The 26,627-nt window shown below is 39.4% G+C and overlaps 1 protein-coding gene across 1 annotated transcript; it reads right to left on the bottom strand.

Annotated features, from left to right (window-relative positions):
- Positions 1–1,032: 1,032 nt before the first annotated feature.
- On the bottom strand, positions 1,033–26,349 carry smc3 (structural maintenance of chromosomes 3). The gene is made up of 29 exons (XM_056371935.1): positions 26,160–26,349; positions 25,392–25,467; positions 25,212–25,250; positions 25,043–25,110; positions 24,689–24,760; positions 23,777–23,856; positions 23,598–23,676; positions 23,198–23,315; positions 22,656–22,831; positions 22,182–22,262; positions 21,379–21,543; positions 19,704–19,825; positions 19,083–19,296; positions 18,550–18,653; positions 17,435–17,534; positions 16,069–16,229; positions 15,342–15,483; positions 14,877–15,027; positions 14,111–14,261; positions 11,958–12,111; positions 11,605–11,763; positions 10,533–10,640; positions 10,114–10,222; positions 8,539–8,786; positions 5,564–5,776; positions 4,520–4,711; positions 3,601–3,778; positions 3,268–3,374; positions 1,033–2,260 (listed from the first exon to the last, which is right to left on the bottom strand). Exons 1-29 carry the CDS (start codon positions 26,172–26,174, stop codon positions 2,189–2,191), a joined length of 3,654 nt encoding a protein of 1,217 aa, XP_056227910.1. The 5' UTR covers positions 26,175–26,349; the 3' UTR covers positions 1,033–2,188.
- Between the last annotated feature and the right edge of the window lie 278 nt (positions 26,350–26,627).

Here is a 26,627-nt window from a genome sequence, read left to right as displayed (position 1 = left end):
GAGAGAGCGTGATGTGAAGCACTGGCTCCAGAAATACAGCAGAGCCAATGAGTCTAAAGTAAAATGTCAAACTGATTTGCTTAGGTTTCACTCTAACGAGTCATCTCCCACAGTTAGATCACTTCTAACATCTGCACTGGCATCATCAAGTGCGGCACAATGCTTACAAAAGACAGTAGTAGGTTCTCTGCTTTCAAAGGTTAAAACCTTCTGACATAAGGCACAGTGCAAGCCCTGGCGGACAGTGTAGAATGAGATGCTCTAGAGGTCTGCCGTATTACAACGGGGATCTACGAATTCATCTCAGGAGGTCACAACCTTTCAGACATGCCGCCAGTGCAAGGTGATGTTACACCAAAATGACAGCCACGCCATGTGTGCCATGTGGGATCTCCCTGTAATTCAACAGGGTCATTGATATCAACAACAAAATATAACACAGGTGTAAGGGCTGTGTAATGTGTGCCAGATTCTGACCTTGATGCCAGACAGTTGCTGACCTTGTGTCTCCTGTGTGCCTTGATGCTGAAGGTGCAGCTGCTGTGGATGGAATTTCCTTCCCTAGATATTTCAAGATGAACTATAATTGATCTAATTGAGTTAATTTGGTGGTCAAATTGAAGGATGAAATACAGGCACGCACATAATGTAAAAAAAAGAAAGCAGGCCATAGAACAAAAATACAGAAATAACAAAACCCAATGACAGACTATCATGGCCAATCAATGAGAACACATGTTGACATTTAAAATTTTGAATTTAGTCAAAGATGTTCCCAATATATCAGTTGTTTTTAAACTATGTAGGATTAATTTGGAACATATTTGCTGTGTATCAATTAAAAAATATAAATGTTTAGGCACACATTTTTCCTGTGGAATAATGCGTCACATATCCTCAAAAGTTCCACCTAACTTCAGACTTTTTCTCTGTATGAACACTGCTTTAACCATGTCACAGGCTATGTCGGGTATCAGTTGCACAGCACCCCCCAGTGGTCCTTAAAAATGTCATGTAATACTAACTGTGTCATACAGTTTATTTTTAAATCTTTTATTATTTTTGTATGTTTTCTAATTACATAAAAATTAACAAAAACATTTAAAAAGCAGGTTTGAACCAAGGTACAACATATGAGGAGCTTAATCCCAAACAATATATCCATTTAGAAAATAAACAAAAGATTAATTACAACTTGGCTTACTAATGAAGTTGAGTCATTTGAGGACCCAAATAGATGAACAGTTATCCACCAGTGAATCATTTCTGTTTTTGAAATATCAAATCAGAGGCTGTGTTGATTTCCAAAATGGATATCTGGTGTTTTGGAATTAAACCTTTCATATATTTAAATTACCTAAAAAACAGGAAAATACACAGTATAGCAACAACCATTGAAAGGAACCACAGCCTTTAAACATTTGAAGCCATGTGGCTGGTTATGACAGATAAAGGTTAGCATTGTTTCATGAGTACAAAGAGTATACATTACAGAAACCTCAGAGTGAACAAGTACTCTTTTTTTTTTACTCCATGGGTGCCAACAAAAACCCCTATCAGTTTAAGACCTGTCCATCTCAACTGAGCTTTAAGGTTTCAGTTTAACAATCTTCATCTAAGTAATATCAAAAGTGTTTTTACTGTACACAAGATTTTTTTCCGAAAAGGTCCTGAAGTTTTGTTACTTTTAAGAGCCTCTCTGGCATTTTTCATTTCATATGGCAGATCAACAACTCTCAGCTCAAAACTACTGTTTGTTACAAAAATTCATCACAGTAACACAAAAGGTAACAAGTGCTCTCCTCAGGACCTCTTCAGACAGAAGGGTTTTTTTTAGCGTAAAAGAACTGCACTTCTGTTATTTGCCAAATCCACACAGAGGCACTGCAACACAGGAAAATGTGAAATGTCTCTGATTGCAGATTTTCAACTAATTTCTCAGATTTGTAGTTTTATCAGCATGAAATGATGTCAAACCTTAACAGCAAACATATATCCAATTAAATCCCCACCTTTAGAGAAAGTCTGAGTTTATCTTTAACAGAAGAACTAAAAATGGCTGGTGGACTGAGTGAGATATTTCTATCTTTGGGCCCTGTCGTGAAAGGCTTCGAGCTACGCAGTGCACTGTAGAGGCGGCGGCGGAGGAGGATGGGGGATGAGGGGGATGATGAAGAGCTGATGACCATTAACCATGGGTGGTGTCATCCTCCACAAAGTCTTTGGCCTGCTCCGCTGTGATCACATCAATGTGACTCACCTAAAAACACAAATACACAGTTAATGACCAATCAGTGCCTCCATTGAGCTGTTCTGACTAAGCAGTATCATTTTATAATCATTTATGTTATGAAACCTCAAAACTCAAAGGGAAGGTTTTTTCTTTCACTGAGGCAGCTCAGCAGAAAACCCTGGTCTAGAGGGGGAAAATGTGAAGGAGACGACAGAAAAGAGTGGCTTGAATCACCAACAGCAGTAAGAGAAATTAACAACAGTCACAAATTAGACAAAAAAAAATGTCAGCGTTAGTCTGTTCCCTGCCAACCTTAATTTACAGAAAAACAGTGTCCTCCCTGTGAGGATGTTCATTTCTATAACAAATCAATGAGAACTGTGGAATACTTGCTGAAAGGGAAGGGAAAGAAATTCTGTTATGTATGTATGGCAAGTGAGAGCACTACTAACACTAATGAACATTTATTGCCTTGTTTAAGGACACAACAGCAGGTTGGAAGTTTACACCCATGTTTTTAACTGTAAAGCCAGTCTCCCTCTGCTGACCCAAAAAATGGTTTTACACAGAACTAGAATTACTTGCGATTGTCGGCCTCCGCCAAGCTGCAACAAATATGGTCACAATCTGCCCTTCCTGAGTTACAGCACTGACTAATGGTCAGAAGTGTTTCTATAGAACATTATTATTAACAATAACATTAGACATTTGTGTTGAATTGTGTCATCACTGCTGTATGAATTAGTGAGTCATGGCCAAAAAAGTGTTTTGTGAGGTCACAGTGACCTTGACCTTTAACAACCACAATCTAATCAGTTCATCTTTGAGTCCAAGTCAATTTTTGTGCCACATTTGAAAAAATTCCCTTAAGCTGTTACTGAGATATTGCGTTCACAAGGCTGGGACAGACAGATGGACAACCTGAAAACATAAAGCCTCTGGTCCCGGCTGTTGACAGCAAAGAGGCATAATAAAATTAAACTTGAACGACACTTGTGGACTGCACAAATCCTGACCTTCAGCAGAAAACTCACCTTGTTTCTGAATTTCACACCGTAGAACTTGTCGGCAGACTCGAGCAGCTCAGGCCTAAAAGTAGTGGTGATGAACTGGGCATGGCCTGCCAGTTCTACGATCATGTCTGAAATGAACATGATACAGAGAGGGATTGAAAGATGAATCATTCTTTTTCTAACAAAGAATGAGAGCTGGGACTTTCTGCTACATTTATTCGTGAAAACATTTTTAATACAAAAAGACTGTATTAAACTGTACGCGTTTCTATTTCACTTGCTCCTCAGAGCAATTAATTTGTGTTTGAGATGTACTTATTTGTATCTTTACACATATTTACGGTAGCACTTTACCTGAGACAGCCTTTCTGTGCTGGGCGTCAAGGGCCTGGTCGATCTCATCAAACAGGTAGAAAGGGGCAGGGTCACACTTCTGGATGGCAAATATCAGAGCCAGAGCGACCAGAGATTTCTGACCTCCAGACAGCTGCTGCATCTCTCTCATCTCCCCCTGTTTCCCTGTGAACGACACCTACACAGGACACATGGACAGAGTTTAGATTGTCAAATGAAACCCAAAGCAGAAACACGAAAAGAAAGTTGTTATTTTTGGTAAAATTGATTTGTTTTATTAGATTCTCTTTTGGGAAGACAGATGATGCAACAGATGACCATAATGCCTCTGTGCCATCATGAAAGCTTTGCAGATAAATTTAGAGTGAAGAGAATTGTGGATTGCTGATCGCATGAACAAATTCATCTTGGTTCTGTTTTGTGGGGATGGATCAGCTATCCAAGGATATGCTGCCAATACTCCAGAAATACACATTCATGTTTTTCCAGAAAAAAACTCAAGGAAACTCTCATACACTAGAGGCACATGGTGACACAAAATAAGATTTGATTTTCCACCACTGGCGAAGAAAAGAAAATATTAAGAAACATGACATCATTCTAATGCTTATTGTAGCTCTGATTGAATGTGTGAATTATAATGTGAATAATTCAAGAAATACACCACAAAGTTTTTGGTCATTTACTGTTCACATTACATTAGACTGTCTTATATTATATAAATATATGAAAACATTTTTCAAATATATTTTGATTGAATTTAGAAACGCAATCAAGGTGAGAACATGATTTCAGCTTTGCCTCTGATTTAAAAACCTATAATAATAAACCCATATTTTTTATTAGAATCAACTGTTGTACAGAGCAAGTATCTACAGTCAAAGGGGATAAAATGAATAACTAAAAAAAAGATTATTACTCTGATGCCGACTCCTGTGAACTGGTCCACTGAAGGAACGCTGCTCTGTGAGCCAGAGCCCCTCTCACTGTCTCCACCGCCCTCACCCTCATCCTGAGACTGGCTGCCTTCAGCATCACCCTTCTTCATCACCAGTGTAGCTTTGCCACCTGGCACCAGCTTCTGGAAAACCTCACTGAAGTTCTTTGACACCTAAGGGAGACAAAGTGTGGAAGGGGAGGTACAAAATTAATATTAGTCAAGTTAGATTAGAAATGAAACATTACACATTTCTAAAAGTACTAGGAAGATGAAACACTAAGTAAAATGATTTATGATTGTCAAAAAAAAAAAAAAAAACCCCACCAAAGCATATTATTACTATTAAACAAAGAATATTATTACTATTAATCAAAGCACATTATTACTATTAAACAAAGCACATTATTACTATTAAACACAGAACATTATAACTATTAAAATGCTGCATATTTGAAGGCATCATGCAAAAAAAAAAAATAATAATAATTTTTTTAAAAGAGGAAAACTTTATTTTTAGATGTAATTGATATAAAGGAAGGCCGATAGATTGTACAACACCAAGTAGTTTCTATCATTAGAGTTTATCTGTTATACTTGTGAGGTTATGTGCAAATACAGATGCCTATGATGTTTCTGCAACATCTGGATCACTGAAAGCTTACCATTATGGTGCTGACTGTCAAAACTGAAAACTGATTGCCATTAATTCTCTTTTAGGCTGCTCTTATACTCCCTAATTTAACTCTAGGGCTCATATTCTCAGGTTGTACTGCTAGGCCATACACAGAAAAACTTGCATGTCTCAGAACTCTTCAATAAGGCAGGGACGCAGTCTACATGCACAGAGAGTAACTACTGACAAACTACAGTATCTTCTGCAAAACCAGGCTCATCTTGTTGTTAAGCTGTGAGTCTCCAATACACACTCACTGACTTATACCACAGACCTTTACACAGGCTAAGTGATGTTGCTGGATGTATGTCCCTCTGGACACTTTGAACAGGGTGTGATGTGCCACGTACCTGTTTGAAGGTGAGCTGAATGGCCTCATATTTGCGCAGCTCCAGGACGTTCATGAGCTCCATGATGGACTTGTAGCCACGGTCGAGCTCATCCTGACGCTTGATTAGTTTTTCCTTCTGCTCAGAGAAGTTGACAAACTGGTCCAGAGCTTTCTTGTTGACATGACTGTACTTCTTCAGCTCTGTGTTGCACTGCTCCAGTTTTCGGAACAACTGTTGGAAAAAAAGAGAGAATTTGATTATTATTGTTGTTAGCTCCGGGTGAAGTCAGGCTGACAGACTGTCTTTATCTTCAAAATTACTTAAGCTTGTTTTCATGACCCTTGTCTATAATGTGACTTATTATAATATATTAATGATTTATTTATTATTCATTTATTCCCTTCTTATCCATATTAATAAGACTGTTTTGTATTTTGTTAATGGTCTCTGTATAATTTGTTCCCTTTTATTTTTCCTTGCAATGAGGTTTTAAAATGTGCTGTATTATCATTGTTAGACCTAGAATGAATTAGGGTACACACAGAGAGGCATTTGAATCATATATTTAAGGATTCCCATCAAACGACTACAAGAGTCTACTAGTTACTGCCTCACAGTACACAGTGCAATACACGAGCTACAGTGTGGCAGGCAGTAAACTTAACTGAGTTTTGTCTTAAATTGACCGAATCACACACTTGAGGGAAGTGCAGACGGGTGATGGAAACAGAAGATAGCACAAGGCAGGAGAGACCCTCCACAGTGCAGTTGGATCTGAGCTATGACCAAGATGCCAACTTCTACTTTCCCTGATTGTGTGAAAATCTGATGTTTTCAAATCCCAGATGATGCATAAATATATGCAGAGTATGAGTATGAGTATGGTGTGTGGGAGCTAAACCAACACTACATGTATGGGGGGGAGTAAATGCTATAATCGTCATATTTCGAGATAAAGACATGAGTACTGATGTTGAAGGTTAATAAAAATATACAACAAACAAACAAAACACAAAATATATATAACAAAAAGCATGGACTGACTTTGGGACAGTCCTACCATATTGCAAGCAAATGTTGTGCATGTACATTATTAGAGCTGAAATGATTAGTTGATCAAGAGATAATTGACCACAACTATTTTGATTACTGATTAACCAGTTGTCAATGCTAAACATTTACCCATTTCATACAAATCCCACAATGTGAGGATTTGTTACCGTTCTGTTTTATATCAATGTCACTTGAATATCTTTGGGTTTTGACTGTGGGTCAAAGAAAAGACAGATAATTTAAGATTTTTGGCTCCGGAAAACCTTGATCTTTTTTAAACTTTCTAACATTGCTGGCCAAGACAGCTAATTGATGTATCGAGAAAGTAAAATCGGCAGTTTACTTGATTATTAAAATAGTTAATAGCTGCCCTACAAATGTTCATGATTATTTTTTCCCACCGAAAAGATTCTGGTTTCAAACCTGTGTATCATTTTGACAGATAAGTTTTGCAGTGCTGGAAAGTTAGCTGTATCCTGCATTAATGCGCACATCGATACCACTTGCTTAAACGGGGACATAAATTCAGATCCATAATGAACAAGTATTTAAGTGCTTTGTCAGATTCTATTCATATCTGAAGATTACATGACCTGATTAATTAACAACTAGCTTCATCTCGCTAAAATTCTCCAAACTCTCAAACTATAAATTTATCCATCTGAATCACTAATGACCGAGGGAACATGAGCAAGAGCCATTATTACTTGGTACTCTTATCCACTTCTGCAATCAATGGCACCATCTTGCCCCGAGCAGTGTCCTGTGGAGAAAGATTAACTATGTGGAGTGTTTATGAGAAAGTGTGAGGCTATTTTCAGCATTGTCAAGGAGGGGAGATGACACATACACAGACACACACAATGTACATGCTCAGCCACTTATGAAAGATGCAGCCAAGTCCACTCAACTCACACTCCCAGAGGCAGCTGGCTGAAGAAAAAAAAAACTCAGACAGAGCACTAACTAGTGTCTGAGTCACTGGTGAGTGGGTGGGATGTGATGGCCTTGGGTCTTATTCCTTGGGAGACTTGGGTCTATCTGGGTCTGTATGTGCATACTCACAGATAGAGCCCAAGTGTGACTCAGGTAGTAAGAGAAGACACACAGAAAAAGATCTACTCATCTTCAGGAGATTTACATAGTTATTGTTAGTACTGCTGTTCATAGCACTTAGCACCGTAAAGGGCCAAAAGCTGCATCATTAGTTTTATATGAACAATTGCTCAAATGACTATGTACATTGAAAAAGGCTGTAATGACAATCCCACACTGGATTATCACCCCTTCTGCAGGTCCCCCTCAGATTTACAATGTGTTTTCGCCGTCTTTCAGCTTATTGTTTTGGTATTATTGCTCCTAAATTTACCATTTTTGGTAGTCTCAATGTTCTCTTAAACCTCTTTTTTCACACATGCATGCATAGACAGAGGTAGCAACTAGCAGGTGAATATAGTTGAGCATTTAGCAACTAAACAGTCAGATATTACACCCCAGGGGGGCAGCGGACCAGGGCAAAAAGGAAAAAGTGAATATTGGACCTAAATTCATCAGGTGGACAAAACAGGACTCCAAATGAAAGCTAATGTTGCTCTGTGTCGGCTGATTATGTACATAAACTACTGTTTGCTAGCACTTTCACCATATCAACTTGTCAAGTCAATGACGTGTCAACGTTGTGTTTACAGTTTGTTCCGCTGCCCCCAAGTGGCCCAAGAGAAAAATAATTTGTTACAGCTTTGAATGATATTCTGACTTCTATGGAGGATATAGATTTTTAAGTTCAACTGAAGAACAATATCTACTGTAATATATAAATCCACATTAAACACTAACATGGTAACACTGCACCTCTGAATGACGGTGGTGGAGAAATTAAACGTAGAAGCCAGAGGGCAACATGTATCACATCATTAAGCAGTGTCTGTGTGTTTGCGCACCTGTTTGAGTGTGAGGGTCTGGTACTTCTCAAATGCCTCTTGAGGCAGTGATCCAAGCTCTCTGATCTTCTTCATGCACTCCTCTTTCTTCTTGAGCAGCATGCCTTGCCTGTTGGTCATTTTCTCCAGCTCCTTGGTGTCATGGTTGATGGCATCATTCTGCTCCTTCTCGATGTTCTTCCAGCGCTCCATGCTCTTTATGTGGTCCTTGATCTCTGCCTCTGTCTTGTCAATGAGAGAATCCAGATCTGGGGAACACATCGGAGGAGGTGATTAGGGTGGTGCAGTAGAAGTGAGGGCTTTTCAAACAAATAAGGCGTTAGTGCATACATATAGTGGCTTAGTCCCTGGTTCAGAAAATGATAAATACCAGACTGCAAAAAACATCCAGCACTCCTTACATAGGAGTTTCATCTTCATTCAGCAGCCACAATTACTTCATTTGGCTTTACATCCTTCATCAACCTACTAACGTTGAGGCTATTTCTCCCACTTTGTTAAAAGAAAAGACAAAAGAAAATCAGATTGTTCACTGAATCATAAATAAAAAATTGATATGAAAAGAGTTCAGTTCCAAAGATATGAGGAAAATATAATACCTAATTAAGAATGAGGTCATGCTGTGAATATGTCTTAATATAGAAGTTTGCGACAATGATTAAATATGAATCCATGAAATGAGCAAGTGATTTCTGACAACTGCATTCTATCAACCTCATCTGAGTCACAGCACCACCAGAACATTTATACAACTGTGCAAAGAGGCTGTCTCTGGAGGAACATATTATACAAATTGTGAGTCAGATACAACAATTCGTACCATCTGCTGGGCTGTCTACAGAGTCTCAATTTAGAGGACAGATAATTAATTAGTAAAGATTATAGATACCAGATTAAAATAATAACATTTCTTTTGTCTGTTGCTTGAAAAGACACGTAACAATATTGTTTTCAAAAAATTAGGAGTACTACATTCAAACTATGCTAAAATTAATTGTACAAACATATCTGTCTCTATTTAGAAGTTTTGTCTGGCCTTTATTTGAGTATTAGTGTAAATGTGTGTGTATGTGATGATCTGAAAAATATCTGAAATTTTGTCACAGATGATTGTAGTGCATGATGCAGCAGAGGCCAAGGCAGACTGACCTGTGAAAGCTGAAAAACAACTAAATAATACAAGGACAGACCTTGGTCAGATGACATTCTAATTGTTTCTACTATGATTATACCTACAGCTGTCGGGTTTCGCTGTAAACCAGTGTGGGAATTGATTATTTTTACTTTAATTATTACACATTTGCCTCACTGCCCACACTGCCCAACACCGCATTAACGTGGACTATGAATAGATTTTAAAATAGAAAGGCTTTTGGTAATGTTACTGTTCTCACCCAAGTTGAAGCTGCATTGATTTAATTTGCCAAACAATGGTGTTTAAGGATCCTGAAGGGAAAATGTATGAATTTTTTAACTGCTTTCCAGCTTGTGTGAATCTGAACAGTTTGTCCTTCAGACTTCTCCAAATGTCAGACTACCACCACCTCCCTGCTGCATCTTTAGTACATCGCGTACCTTCTGATCGAGCCAAAGTCTCTTTGACACGTTTGTTGATGCCGTCCAGCTCAGATGTTGTGGCTGTGAGCACTGTGCCTCCCTCAGTCTCTCGCAGCTCATTTAGCTCCTGTGTCAATGCAAATTAGGCAACATCAAAAAGAGAGTCATACAAATTCAAATACACCGCTTCTGACTTGTATAAATGAAAGCATTGAATCAGGGACTCTCCTTTTACAAAGCCCACAGTTTCAACACATTACATAAACTGTATCATCTAAGAGCAAATAAAAACGGTGAACTTGCTGATTATGCAAGTAATGCTATATAATTTATTACTTCAAGAGTAAAAAAATATATAAATCTTATATTACGTGATATAAAGATATTTGGCATGCATAACTCTATGTTTCTAGGGGGATTCAAGGGACAGTGTGTACCTGCTCCACTTGGTCAAGACGCTTCCGTAAGTTCTCGTTGAGATATGTTTCCACTCTGGTCATGATGCCCTCCAACTTGATCCTCTCGTTCAGCAACTGTCTGTTGTCCTGTGGTTGGGCAATGGGATCAACACACAACACAACAAGGTTAGTCCTGTTAGGTTTCAGCTGCTCAGTATCTAAAAACACAGTTTTCTCTTTCTCTGTGTATCAGATGGAGAAGAGGCTGCACAGAATGGTGCCATCAGAGTGCTAGAAATGTGGATCTTAGCAATAATTTATTTAAAAGCCAATTTTGATAATATCTGATTTAGGCATCCTACCTGGCCTCACCTAATGTGACAGCATCCACTACTCACTAGAATGAAACTGTTGCTAAACAATGTGTATAAGTAGTCTCTGATTAATATCTGCTATCTGTAGTTATCTTTGAAGTACATATAAGGACACTCATCTCTATGAAGTCTCGGCCCAAAAATGGCACAATAGCGCCCTGCTTGTGCATTCACTTGTGTCTAGGAAACTGCCATATTAACAAAAACTCATGAATACAAAACAAAGTGTTATGCCTCAAGCAATATAATTTGACAATTGCCAACACTGCAGAACCATACATGAAAGGCTCCATGTTGTGGGGGCGGAGTTGTTGCGCAACAGTAGCAGGAATGGCTGAGAGTTCATTGAGGTGAGAGCTGAGAGCAGCTGGCAGCAAAAGAGAAAGAGGGGGCAACGCTGGATCACAGGAACATCCCACACACAGCTGCTGCCTGCTACTCTCACCTCAATCAGGTCATTTGAATACACTCGCAGGAGGCGGAGAGGGAGGGGAACAACAAAATATGGGTAATAGGCGTATTCCCTCATCTACATATAAGCATGCAGTGGGATATGTATGTACCCACTATTTCAGTTTAACAGTGCATTTCTAAAAAGATTTCTGATCCAATCTGTGGGGTCTGAGCCAACAAACAGAAACTACTTATTTTAACAGAAATCCCTGTGACTGTCAGTTATTGCAACATGTGACAAACAGTGACACAGATCCTATGTCCCGGCCAGTCTTCCCTCTGACCTGCTGGAGCTGACGGATCTCATCATTGAGGTCATCGACACGCCTCTGGTCCTCCAGGCTGAGTTGAGAAAGCAGATCTGTACCCAGCTCGGCCTTCAGTGACTCCCTGGTGGACTCCATGGCATGGAGACTGGCCTCCAGACTTTGGAGACTGCGTTGCTGAAGAGGAAAGAGACGTAGAAAGGACAGACATCAGTGGAAAGCTCAGAATAACTGTAAACTGGGAACAGGCTGAACCTCTAGCTTATTTAATGCAAATAAATAAAAAATGTTCAGTTCAGTCAGGTCATAACGACTATGACCCGAGGGCTTCTATATAAGTTGAAATTGTGACAACAACAGTGTGTGATCACCTTGGGCATGAACGTCTTCTCTGACTGCTGCCTCTTCTCCTTCAGCATCTTCATCTCTGACAGAATACTGTCTCTGGATGCCTTAAACTTCCTCTGTTGTGTTTCAATCTGCTGCATCTGGTTCATCAGTTGGTCGATCTCATTGTTGATGCGTGGAGGCAGCCGTTAAGGAAATATAATGCCAGTGTTGGATGAACATTTAAATTTTTTCTCAGTAATCATTCAACTAAGACAATTTTCAAGTCAGACTTCGTCATCTCATACTTTCAGTTTTCCTTAGTTATTGTGACATGTGTCGACAGCGTACAGCTGACCATATTACCTCTATTGTTCTGCCCAACAGTTTGAGTGCACAATGCATTTACCTTATTCAAGACTCGGATGGTTAAAGTTGTGCATACAGTTATTCTCCTCAGAAGTGAGGCGGACAAAAAAGCATTGTGCTCAAATGGACAAAAAAACCCCAGAAAGGAATAGAGACCATTTCATTCAAGCTCACAAACAAATAAAGTCATTGAACGGTTTGTAGACTTTTTAGTGCAACCCAGAGAGTTTCAATAATGTGATTGGGCCTCCAAAGGAAGACTGTGTCATCAGTGACATCCAGGAACCGGAGTCAGGAGGGCTGCACATACTCACCATTAAGCTAATTTAACAGACAGGCTTATTGATCTTCCAGGACTGCAACACACCTCTGGTCCTTTGAGGTTTCATGGTACTCAATTAAACACTGAGGCCAATCAATCTGCTGATTTAAAAGGGCTACTGGTAGTCAGAGGACTGGCCTGTCTGTTGCCCTGGGCAGGTGGAGAAATTAGATGGTTGAAGTCCCATCTAATATATCTAATTTTCTTGAATGGGACCAGCTGAAATCAGGTCACTACCTGACCAAATTTTTTAAAAGAGAAACCTGCATTAAACTCAGCGAACACTTAAATTCTTATGAATAAAATATAAATTGGGTAAATTTCACATGATCAAGTCAATAATAGATGAAGCAGTCAGATTCCAAGTTCACTGCCTGACCTCAATACTTCCACTGATGGGAAAATGAAGATGGCGACTTAAAATAGAAGGGATAGGTGAGGTACACCAGCATAATCTCATGCTTATCGACAGGGCAGAGGTGGAGAGTGAACAAAAGGCTTTTAAATAATTGATCTGCTCGCTGACTCACTGCTGCAGGAGTGAAGGACAAGCACCATGTCATCAGCTCAGTCATCCCTTTCCCCTGCCTATTCACACATATACGTAATCGCCAGGTGTACACATTAACCTGTATACTCACAACTGGCTGCGAGTGAGAAGCTACACACAATCACACAGGTGCGCAAACACACAGATAATCATACCTGGGCGGAAGTGACTATATCCATAAACATGCCGTACAGGCAAACACAAATCCTCTCTGATCCGCCTGTTTTGTCTTCATGGGCTGTCCAGCACTGAGTCATGGCTCTGGCTGATATGACCTAACATACACTAATCTTTCTTGACCTGCTTAGACCCTCTCTTGCATCCGAGTCAGCCTGCTGCTGGCTTAGAGGGAGCTCCATAACCCAGATGGACTTAATCCGCATTTAAAGTACAGGCTCAGTTGTATGACATATACTCACTGTGAGTGATGAGGGCAGCACTTAACAACACAAGCTTCTTTTAACTTTTTTCTGGAGTTCCTAAATATTACAAAGGTTCCTAGATAGTGAAAAGGTCATATACTTCTACTTGTAAACCTCATGGGATCAACACTGATGTAATAACTGTTTGGTATTCATACATGACTCAGCCCATTCTGCTATTATCAATATATGTCAATGAGCGAAAAAAATCTGTCTTTCTGATGAAGTGAAAGACAGATGGTGAAGCTATTAAAGAAACTGTATGACTCACTTTTAAATAAACACCTCGTGCGAGACTCAGCCAACAGAAAGATCTAGAGTGAAATATCCAGATATGTTACTTCCAGTAAGACTGCAAAGATATCTGCAGCACCCTTTAAAGCTGCAATACAAATTTTACAATGAAAATTATTTTGCTTGTGCTCCAGTTTCCCAGCGGAGAGCACATGGAGCCAACATTTCCCCTGAGGGCATCAGTGATGTAACATTATCTTGATGAACAGACCCATTACAGGCTTATTAAAAAGGATATGTTCAATGTTCCTGCGCAGGTTCTCATTGAGCTTGGCTTCTAGCTCGCCCAACTCCTCCTCAGCCTTCCTCATGTCTTTCTGCAGCTCCAGGCGAGACTTTCTGGTATCATAGTAGCCTCCTGTCAATGCTCCACGGTGGCTCACCTGGTCACCTAGGAGGTTACAACACAGTATACTGTATGTAAGAGATATGTTAAAGGCTACAGCAGTACTAGCATCAGGTATACTATTGACTGCTTTAGTGTGTTATCAGGAGACACTGCCAAGCCTCTGAACATCTGCAAAGGGGCAGACAGTCTAACATGTAGTATGAATCAGACAGGGTGAATAGTCCAAACGATCATGCATTTTTCACAGCCTGCATTTTGCATGGGCCCTCTGGAAAAGAGGTTTTATACAGCTGAATTGATCATTACACAGTTCAAATTCAAGTATTCCTACTTACTACATACCTCAAATATTACATAAACACAAAAAGCCACAATAAAAATTGTTGATGTAGTCAATATAAAACGTACATGGGCACACAACAGTGGCAAAATTATGGGGTAAACTCGTACCAAGCTGTTTAACAACCGATGGCTCAGATGTTAATACCTACCAACAGATATATTCTCATGCATATTTATTTTTATTTTTGTTTTAACAGATTATCGAATCATTTTTAGTCTAAAACTCTAAGTCTGTTTTTTGTGAGAGCTGCCACCTTCCCTTTATGTTCATGTTGTAGTGATGTATGCTGTACAGTCACCAGCTTCTCAGCTTACCCTCCAGAGTTATACAGTCCATGGTAAAAGCTCTGGCCAGCTGGGTGGAGACCTCCATGCTGCGACAAATCAGGGTCTTCCCAAACACGTGCTTGAAAGCCTTGTCAAAGTTGGGGCTGTAGCGCAGTTTGCTGATCATGGGAATGGCGTCCTTTAGGGACAAAGACAAGCTGGTATCAACACGGTGGCAAATACTACACACAGCATCATAAAACAAACACTGTCCATAGAATGGTTAACAGTAGAATATATGTTTAATGTGATTGGGAAAATCAACTGAGCAGATCAAGCCTTATGTCCCACAGGGGACAAAGACACCTCAGGTTGGCTGAATTGGCACGTTTGTTTTAAAATAAACAAATACATTTTATGCTAATTGTTCCAAAGTTAGTTAAACCAATTTGCTCTTAGGGCCTAAATTTACTACCTGCAAAATACCAGATGCAATTTATGCGTGTCCCTTACATTGGTCTCTGGATATGCAGTGTCCCTGACATCCAGCTTGCTCAAGGGCAGGAATGTAACTTCTCCAGGTAGGTTCATTTTGTTAAACTCCATCAGTATTTTGGTGCTGACTTCATCAGTCTCCACAATGTGGTAGAACAGTCTGGGAAACACGAGAGAAGGTAGGTGGACACAGTAACAAGGAAAAAGAGAAAAATAAAAACATATGAGTGGATAGTTACTTTCACTACAAACCAAGGCTGCACCATAAGGAAACACTGATAAATATCTGTACATCCTGAAATGTGCAAAATATTCACAACATCTGCTTTCATAACGAGCAAACATGAAGCTGTGACTGCTTTTTGATTTTCTGCTATCTGTTGTGACTATGTTCAGTAGCTCGTTGGTAGTAATAATAATAATAATAAATAAATTAATATTAAACAAATGTAATAATTTGAAATAAAAATAATTGTGCAGAAAGAGAACAACTCAACATTATATAGCATTTCAAACACTGAATATGTAATCGATCTATTGGCTGCCAGCACTGCAATACCCTGCTCCTTATATCTACAGGACACATTTGTACCAGCATGTGGGTATTGGGGTCACTGTTTTAATATCACACTACATGTGTTTTGTTGCAAAGTTTTTTATATACATCACAAATGTTTGGCAGTGACATTTTTACTGAAAACATCATCAAGAGCTGGCAGAGAAAATGTAAAAAAGCAGTCCTCACCTGGTCCCAGCAGTCACCTCCACACAGGTATAAAAAGCAGGTTCACATTCAAAGTTATTCATGACGATGCCGTGGTAACCATTAATGACATGCTGGTTGATCCCTTTCCGACGGAAATGCTCAAGGACTTTGTTGATGCTATCAATGCCATTCAGAATGGCCTGGAGGACCACAAGAAAAAGAGATTATTATTATTACTATAGTCTCAATTATAAAACAAACAAACAAAAAGAACAGAATATGACCACAAAATTTATCATAACTTCTATATTTAAATACATTTTCTAAGCAGTCAAAGAAAATTGTATGACTATCATTGTAACATTTTTTGAATCAAATTGCAACCACAACTAAATTCTTTGATAAAAATATCAGTACACGGCATTTTTCTAAATCTAGCAAAAGTAGCTTCACTGACATACTCTTACTACTAAGCATTATAACATGTATTAAAAAAGCAGCCATGACCTTTTTTAAAATAGAAGATTTCTAAACAGATTAAATCCTGTGCTGTAAAGAATTGGTGAAACTTGCAAAACTGCATGCTGAGGAAGATCCCAAAGGAAAATGCCTTTCTACATGCTGCCTCCACATTTACGGTAGCTCATAGTGTGAGGTACACGGACAAAAACAGAAAAAAAATGTGCAATACTGTGCAACATTATGATCTGTACTGTAGAAAAGATAGTCTCATAATCAAAACCTGGAGATTGGATGAGTCAGCCAGAACCGACGAAAGAAAAATGAATGCAGGGCATTTGTTCATGAAGCCATAAACAGCCTCCTTTCATGTCAGCAGACATTATTGAGAAGTGATATTTGATTGATGTATCTACCCAGAAGAAACGACTGGCAGATACTGGATGAGGCAGAGAGAGTGAGTCATATGTAAATTTAGCTAGCTATGATAAGGCGCCAGTAGGGAGGCAGATCCAGGCTAACCTGACAACTGTCTGAGTCACAAAGTGAGCCCTTTGCAGTATTCAGGTGGGCTCATTTGGAGAGAGGAACTTTTTCAGTTGGGTTTTAATTTATCGTCACTTTCCCATTTTCTCTCTCACAGCACTTCATCAATTAAATTAATGTGTGACGGTTTAATGCATGTGTCGCATGGCAGCTCTACCTCTGGCTTACAAGTGTCATCCTCAGATAAAGGGAGGGAGTGTGAGTATGTGTGCTTACAAGCAAAGTGATCCGTACGGTACCATACATTTTTTATAAATTTAAATCCTCTGGAAAGTAATTTCGTTTTCTGTGCTTACACACATACACACGTCTTTCACTTGTGTTCAGACGGAAGCATCAGGTATCATGTAGTTGAGTTATGCAAGTCAGTAATTACGCAGTCATGCACAGAGATACGGACCTTGCCGGTGGCCGCTCGAAGGAGCTGCTGTTTCTTCTCCAGGTCCTCTCGTTTGGCTGCCAGGGCCTGCTGCTCTGCGTTCTCCTCGCGCCACAGGTAGCTGGACAGACACAGACAGCCACAGTGTTACACTTATGTCACCAGGAACACCAAAACCCAACTACAGCCATGATACTAACAGGAACAGGAGTCAGTCAGTAAGGAAAAACACAATAAAGCCTAGGGCACTGTGATGACACGATTGTGTGCTCTAAGAACCTTTTCACACAAAAGAGAAATCTTAAAAAGGATTTTTAATTTGTTGTTATTTGCTGTGTGGTTTGCATGTTGTGCTCCTTCTATTAAAGCTGTCATTATGCTGCCTTTTCACCCACTAGACTAAAACAATGGATTATAATGAACTAGACGGGGCATGATGGATTCAATAGACAAACAGAAACATATTCATGAATTTTGTTTTAATTTAGCTATGATAATTGTCTGTTATTCAACTGAATGGAATTCAGTTCTCAAAAAGGACAAACACACTTTTTATACTTAAAACAAAAAATTTAATTATTTTATAAGATAATATGCATTTTACCCTGAGTGTGTTATTTCAATTAATAGATGGAGACTTGACTGGAAATGCTCAATTTGTTGTGTTTCAAGAAGCAGGGCAGAATCTGTCCTGACTATATTTTCACTACTGACCCACTACGCAATTCATCCACCGCAGAAGACCTTTTAGTAGCAAGGAAGTGTCTGGCAACAGTGGCCCGGGGCATCATCCTCTGTTATATAAACCTCATTGTTTAAGTGAACAGGGAAGGCCTGGTGACATTCACTGCAGACAATACTCTGATATGTAACTAAAGGTTGCCAACCGGAAACAGCACATCAGCTTAAAGGAAGGGTGAGCAACTCAACCTTTCAGCTCAATGTAAGATATAGGCACGACGCCTGTAAAGATTCATCTACATCATGTGCCACTATACTTTGTGACACTAGACAATAAAAATAAAAAGCATGAGCACAAGCCAAGGCTGAACTTTAAACTGAATTAATTAAAGGTGTGACGTCAAAGAGAGGGAAAGAAAGAGGAAAGAGGCTAAAAGTAAATAAAAGGTTCTTACTTTCTTTCGCTCTGCAGCTCGTCTTTCCTGTTCTTCACTTCATAATACTTTTTGTCCAGCTCCTCAACACGGGTCTTGACCTCATTTAGATCTTGATCGAGTTTCTAAAAAGACAAGTTTAAAGTGGATCAGATACACTCTCTCTGTCAGGAGGTTAGGTTAAAACTATATAGACCATGAAAAAAAAAAGACAAATATAAAAAAAACAAAATAAAAAAACAATATCAGTTTTTACTGCGAATATTCCAGCTACAGACACAAGATTAAAAACCACAACAGCAACCAGATGTAATTTTGAGGAAATAGTGAACAGGTTGGCAATTTTTAGTAGTAACAGAAGTGTTTTCATGAATTTAGCAGAAATTATAGTCCACACCTTCAACCACTGCTACTAAAGATATTGTTACCACCTAAAATTTAACTCCCTCTGAAACTGATCTGGGAAATGGGTCTGAATCCAAATTTTTCATCAAACTACAATTCTTCCTCATGGAAACCTGGAAAAGTTTTTGAACAGTTTTGAATTGTCTTACATTGTACTGCTCAAGGTTCTTCTCCTTATTCGTCTCTGTGTCCTCCAGGTCTTTGTGGATGGCTGCGATTTGCCTCTTTTTATCATTGATGGCCTGGTCCAGAGATTTCAACTCCTTCTTAATCCACTTGTCCCTCTCTTCCTTGGAGGTGAACTGGCTGCCACGGCCCTGCTTGGCATACAGGTCAGTCCTCTCCTGAGTAGCCTGGGCCAGTCTGGGAGGCAATGGGACCACAGAAAGTGTGAAGGTTTCACACATGAAGACACATCAGTAGTGAGTCATTTTAATTCTATTTTTTTTCCCCAACAAATGTAGATGTGTAGACTGTGATCATTTACAGCCACACAGTGTCTGCTGAATATTCTTTCCTTCTTGTCATGTGACACATAAGCAGCAGAGTTTTGAGAGGAAGTCCATTTGTGATCTAAATGTATGTTAAGAAAAAACTGAACACAAAGTTATTTTAGAATTACGTCCTGCAATTATATCTCATGTGCATCCATCTCTTGGTCTCCTGCTATCAAAAGGTATTCAAAATGTGATGCTTGACTCGAGTTGAATCTAGTTATGCCTAGTCACCAGCTGCTCAAGGGACTGTAGCTGAGGATGAGTCATCCCTACCTGGAGATACCCCGCTCCTCTTTTTCCTTCACCATATTGAATTTGGGCTCAGTCTCCTGCAGCTCTTTTTGCTTCTCCTCGATTTTCTCCAGCAGCTTCTGACGCTCCTTCAGCAGGCGTTTCTGGAGGAGCAAGAACATGACATTTTATGACAAATGTAGAAGTGAAGAAGAAGTGACACAGTGAAGAAGAGGAGAAAAAAATTAAACGAATACATTTTTGAGAGTGAAAAGTTGATTAAACAAAGTAGTTTATATTAAAATAGAAGATACTGAGACGAATGTGCTAAAAAGACATTTACAAAACAAACTATACGACGAAGTCTCCTCATCACCTCAGTGCAGTAGTAGCTATTTTTAGAATTTTTTCCACATGTATTTTCTAATGCACCTTATATCACTTCACTGTCACATTTCTGTCACAATTTGTGTTGTATTTCAAACACTCAAACACACACACCTCAACTGGTTGTGAATTCAAGGAACAAGCACCGAAGTAGTAGTAAGAAAACTTTCACCACGTCACCCATTCTGAAAAATTCATGCTCTTCACTTTCACCTAGATCACTTGTACAGTAGACATGCCTACTGACTACTGCTTTCGAGATTTCTGTGTGGGTGACTGTCATCCCACAGGTATGAAAAATCTCTACTTCCCTCCTGCATGTCAAAGCCAACTCAAACCTGATAAAACTGGGACCATCAGCAGCTAGTGACGCAGTTCTGCTTCCCTTGCTTTTCATTTTGCTCCAATAACTTTTGGCTGATGCCAAGCCAGCCGTAGCCAGGTGGGCTTAATCCAACCAGCAGCCAGCATGCTGCCTGGGACCCATCACGGTTCACACAGAGACTGAGCCAATATAGCCGTTATTTATGATTATCATCTTCAGACTTACACGTGCACACAAACACACACTGAACACGAGGCCATACGGAGAGTGATCCGTGCCAGCTCTGTACACATATCCTTGTGCCAGTTATGATGTATAGTGAAGCTGATGGCAAAGAGTCTGATATGCAGGCTGGTGCTTCCTCTGTTTTGATTCTGCTGAAAGATTCAGCACGAACAGTGTGAACTCTATACATAAGGGCAAACTTCTTGTTTTTGAGAGGGCTAAGACTAAACTTAACTATTTGTGCTTTCTGATTTGTTAATATATTTCAGAAGCTGATTATCAACAGGAAATCAGTCAGTGATAATTTCGTAAATTAATAATTTACCAAGTAGAAATAAACATCTGCTACAGTTTTCAAAAAAACAGTCAGGTTCTTCCTTGTCATTCTCTGATTCATAGTTAAACAAATACAACAGGATGTTTTCTACCTTGGTGAGAGTAATTAAACAACTTTAAAATTTTACTTTGGGCTCTAGTAATCCAACTTCTCTTTTTATAAACATTTTAAAGACTGCATAGTTAACTGATTAATCGAAAATTAATTGAATTGATGTGTGAGGGCTATAAAAGGTCACTATTCCAGCCAAGTGACGAAAGTGAAGAAACACTGGACACAAACTCCTCTTTCCAATTTGTAACATGGTTGAGTGGAGTAGATGAAAAGAGAAAAAGACTACCATCACTCTCTACACAGAGTGATGATGCAGGGAAAGGGGGAGGGAGAGTGTTGTTGGTGCAGCATCACGTGTGCAAAGTGACGCAGATGGGAGGCTTCCGTACCCTCTGTTCGCTGTTGCCTGCCAGCTCGTCCTGCAGGTCCTTGGCCTTCAGCTCGAGCTTGGTCCTCTGCTTGATCTGCTCCTGGCGCTCGGCCGACAGCTGCTCTCTCTCCTCCTTCATGGCAGAGATCTTGGACTTCAGCTCCCGCACAACGCGCTCCGTCTCCTACAAAATAGGAGCCAACATAAAGAAACACGCCGTGAGATTTAATTCAAGGGAGTATAAATAAATACAACAACTTACTTCTTCGGTGATGAAATGCCTGTCCATTTATTTACCAAGGACATAGACTGTCAGGAGAGTAGGATACATTCTCTACAAATATGTTCATATTCATTCATTTATATTTTGTTTTATGCACAATCATTAAATGTATAGACTGAGGTAACCTGCTCACTACAAAACAAACGTAACAAAGACCATGATGACATTAGACAGAAAAACAAAAATTCAAAAGTAGTATCCTCTCTTTGCACGTCACTCATGTCAGTGGTTTTTGACTGATATGGCTGAGTGAAAACTCAGTGTTATCATTTATTATCTCTCCACAAACTTTGTTTATATGATGTCTACTTTTACCAAAATCCATCACAGTATTAGATAGTGGCAATGTTTTAAAATGTATACAATTCTGTATTGAGAAATAGGACTGGTTCAATCTCAGGAGGAGAAATATGACATTCAACAATGTCATTTTAAATATTTCACTAAATATTGAACTGTGATGATTATGACCATGTTTATTTTCATCCATCCCCTAATCCCAGACATGGATATAATTGCTCTGTAGTAGAATTGTTTACCTCTACTTTGTCTCTCGCATCTTGCTGAGCATCACGCAGCTGCCTGGATTTGTCTCCACAGGTCTCTCTCTTGCTGGACAACTGCAAAAAAAACAAACAGAATACTAAACAGAAAGCCTTGGTATGGTAAACTAGTTACACCAGAAAACAAACCTAAGTTTTCGGTGCACTAGCCACAGTTACTGGTAGATTCTTAATTCATTCATTCATAAATAAATAAATCAGTGAAGTTTATTCATTATTCTACCAATTACTGAAAATAGGACTGCCTGATACATGAAGTAAGAGGACAAACAGCAGTCATATCTAAATTCCATCAAACATAATTCTGTACTACACTTGGGATATTGTCATATTTTGATTGACTGCTAGTAGTGATTCCTCAGCAACAAAGAGACGGTAATCACAAAGTCTAACACCTTCAGTTTTTTCCTGTGTATGTGCAGTATAGGTTTTTGTCCTTGACTTCATTACCTCGTCCAATTTGGCACGGGTTTCGTTCAGCTCCTGGTTGTAGATAGTGTACTCCAGGGCTCTTCTCATCTTGTCCCACTTCTGGTACTGAGCCAGCTCCTCCTTCTCATCCTCCAGGGTGTGCAGACGCTCCTCAATGTACTTCAGCAGCTCATTGATCTTCTCTCGCTTCCCCTCTGGGGAACACACATGCACCAGGTTGTTTTTAAAGGTGCAAACCACGACTAATGATGATGCTCACATCATACACATATTCAGCAATACAAAATGACCCATGAAATAATAAGGTAAGGATTGCTGTTAAGTTACATTATATATATTTTTTAACTTAAAATGTAACCTCTAAATAAATATCACATTTTTTGTTCATTCAACATGCAGTGTGCACAGTTTGCATCACACTTAGTTTGCCTCAGGCTAATACTTTGGCAACCAAATACTGCAAACATGAAAAGAGCATGACAAAAAAAGTTTCAATTGGGAAATGTTAAAAAAATAAATAAATTGTTTTTTAAGTAACAATGATGTTAAAAAGCTGTTACCTGTCTCCTTCATGAGAGAAATACTCTCCTCCTTGCGCTCATCATACACCCGTGTCCCTGCCACCTCTCGCAGCAGCTTCAGACGTTGGGAGTCAGGTGCTGTGGCCATTTGGTTGATCTGAATGAAACATTGAAATAAAGTATTGGAAGGAATTCCCTGCTGTTTGGTGTATCGCTGCGATGATCTTGCTAAGAAAATTGTACATTACATTTAGCAGATGCCAATTTTGATTTCACAAATCTTTCAAACTGCTAATACTGCAAGTTTATGATCATAACATGGCAAGCTAAGACATTAGCACCGTTTTTACAGCCACGCTCGCACACTGTAATGCATTACACGGCACTGAAAAACAAACTCTTATGTGTTGTGTGAGCTTGCCACCCACTCCTTTCTCACCTTTCCCTGCTTGACAATGTAGTAGGGGTTACTGCGGGAGAAGCCGGCACTCTCCAGAAGGTTCATGACATCATTCTTACTGCAACAATAACAACGCCATCAAAAAAAAGAGAAAATCACAGAGTTGTCATTTCCTGTGATTACAGGGACACAGACAGTCACCCTACAGCAATACTTACGTCACCATCTTCTTGTCTAAGAAATACTGGTCCTTCTTAGCGCCAATGACACGGCGAAGGGAGACTTCCTCTTTGTCAATCTGGAGGAAGAGACATTTATTGCAGGTTAAATGGTAGAGAGGAGAATCACACAGCAGCAGAATTGGCTGTGAATTGGCTCAGAATTGGTTATGCCACAATATTACCAGGCTATAAGATGACAGTTTAATGCCCAGCCTAAACCAATTTTTGGATTTCTAGAGTGGTTCTTACACCCTGTCTTCATCGCCATAATAAGCACTGTGTGTACTAGAGTGTATATTACAAGAAGTGTACCTACAATCAGTGGTCATAACTAGGAATAAGGAACAGAAAAAACATAACATAGTGATAATATACTACCTTCACTAGTATTCTGCACTGAGGATATTGAATCAAGCTGTTTTGAAGGTGATGCCTATATCTGGTATTTTGCCACCTGCATGGATTGTATTGATGTCCACTTTTAAGTCTTGGTACAAATACAGGTGTAAAATATGCTAGGTTGCCTATCTTTTTTTTTTCTTTTTTTTTTCCTGTCGCTTATTTGGTAGGTAAATGTTAAAATATTATACTGTTTTATTTTGTTGTTAATTTGTTGTGTGTTGTACACAAATGTGCTAATTCTACTATCAGCCAAACATCAGCAGCAAAAATTTAAAATGGACATACAAATATGCACATTTAAGCTTATAGGTCTAGATGGCATGCAAATATACCAGTGCACCTCTCTTATAATGGCTTCAGCAATCTAAACAAACAAACATTTGTGACATACACCTGGAGAAGACAGGGTGTTATATGAGAGGCTTACGGAACAATATCAAGTTGGAAAGAATCAGCGTGTCAGCAATTACAGTAATAGGATCAATATGAAATGTTTGCCATTCCTACCGGCAGCCGGTTGTCAGAGTTGTCAAATATAATCTCCACAAAAGCCGAAATGACGCGAGGACCAGTTCCCTCCTACAGTGACATGGAAGTAAAACAAAATAATGACATGTTTATATGAAAAGCTTCATGTTAAAATCTGTTTCCCACTGTGTTTCAATCTTCTATAACACAAACTTCATATTTTAGCAGAAATACAACTAATCTTATTAAGACTTTTCTAATCCACCTGTTTTTAGGAAGTTACACAAGCTTTTGTCAAAGAAAGTGTGACTAACAAAAAACTTTGTTGAAGAACCACTAAACACAAAGCAGCCGCTGGGATCAGTAGTGCATCTGATATTTGCCTCTACTTACGTGGAGCAGGGCCAGGCGCTGTTCAGGTCGCAGGTGGCTGAATTCATCACTGAGCACAAACTGAATGGCTATGAAAACAGAGAGGAGACACAGTTATAGACAACAAACAATAAAATACATATAAAGTAACGATGTTTGACTGCTGTGGTGTAAATTGAGGTTAACATACCATAGAAAAAGTTACTTTTTCCTGACCCATTCCTTCCAACTGTAACAACAAAAAACACAAAATGAGGACATATGTTGACAGTCAAAGTAGTCTGCCTTCTTCTCAGCTACACTCACATTTTATTGAATAACAGTATAATGCAATGTGTGACTAAAAAAGTCGAGGTGACCGCATACTCACCGATGACATTGTGCTTTGGACTAAACGGGTCTACCACAGTTTGGTCCCTGTAACTTCGGAACCCCTGGATGATGACCTGCACAAGAACCCAGAGACCACCGTGAGCACAGAGTCTGTAACACCCTTTTGTATAGGATTGCGTTCACAACATACAATAGATAGACAAGATTGGGTAAAGGCACAAAGTAGCAAGCCAGGGGCTGTACCGGAAAACAGCAATATTACTACCTCTACCCTCCGCTAAGTTCAACATGTGAAACTTCTACGCTAAGCGAAGCAACAAATGTATCATTAGCGGGGCACGGTTTCCGACAGGGCCTTAACTGGCGGCCGCTGTATGGGCTCGTTTTCATTCAGGACGTTAACCGCTGTGCATTTTTGCTAACAAGATAGGCCTTAAACTAGGCGCTCACAGTGCTACCAAGGCACGTATTTACATATGATGAAATCAATTACAATATGGTTTTGTGCCACATTACTGAAAAAACGAGACGTCTGCTAACCCAACGTTAGCCTTGTAGCGTTAGCTTAGCATCTTGAGAAGGGGGACGGGCAATTCAAGATTAATCCGGGTAGCGCTAGCAAGCCAGCTATTTAACTTGCATCCGTCTTTGAGCTGATCCGAACTCTGCAACCCAATTAACGTTAGACTATATGCAAAACATTGTTATCCTGAGCACATTCATTCAGCAGAATGTGGTTAAGCTAGCATAATTAACGTCAGGCCAGTGACAGTAGACAACACGCTCAAGTAGGATGTTAGCTTACCTGTTTGATGTACATGGCTGTCTAAGCGGGGCGTCTCCTTGGCTGAATTTGGAGTTAAACTCCCCTCTCCGTTAAAATGGAGAAGCCGGGAATTTAATAACCCAAAACTCAACAATATATTACAAATTGTTGCATTCAAAATTGGTGAAACACTATGTGGCTAAAGAGAATAACATGGAAAATGGCGGCGGGGGCGGGCTAGAATGGATCGTACCATTATGTGAAAACAGGGCGATAGCGATAAGCATATGTTAAATAATTTATGGTAGTAATATAAAGTAGGCGAAATTTGACCATGGGTCATATCGTTCATATTAGGGTGGGGTGTTTGATTGGTGTTGTCTGTGTGTTGTAAGTAAACAACACGTTTGACACGTTTGCTATTTCTTTCCCTCCCTATTTGTACAGTTGGTACAGGCTAACTGTCTATCTAGGCGCCAAAGTCAGAAAATAGTCGAGAGCGTTATC

Source organism: Seriola aureovittata, chromosome 3 (assembly GCF_021018895.1).
Source record: "Seriola aureovittata isolate HTS-2021-v1 ecotype China chromosome 3, ASM2101889v1, whole genome shotgun sequence".
Lineage (NCBI taxonomy): Eukaryota > Metazoa > Chordata > Actinopteri > Carangiformes > Carangidae > Seriola > Seriola aureovittata.
The sequence above is the reverse complement of the archived record's forward strand: the minus strand, read 5'-3'. Positions and strand labels throughout refer to the sequence as shown.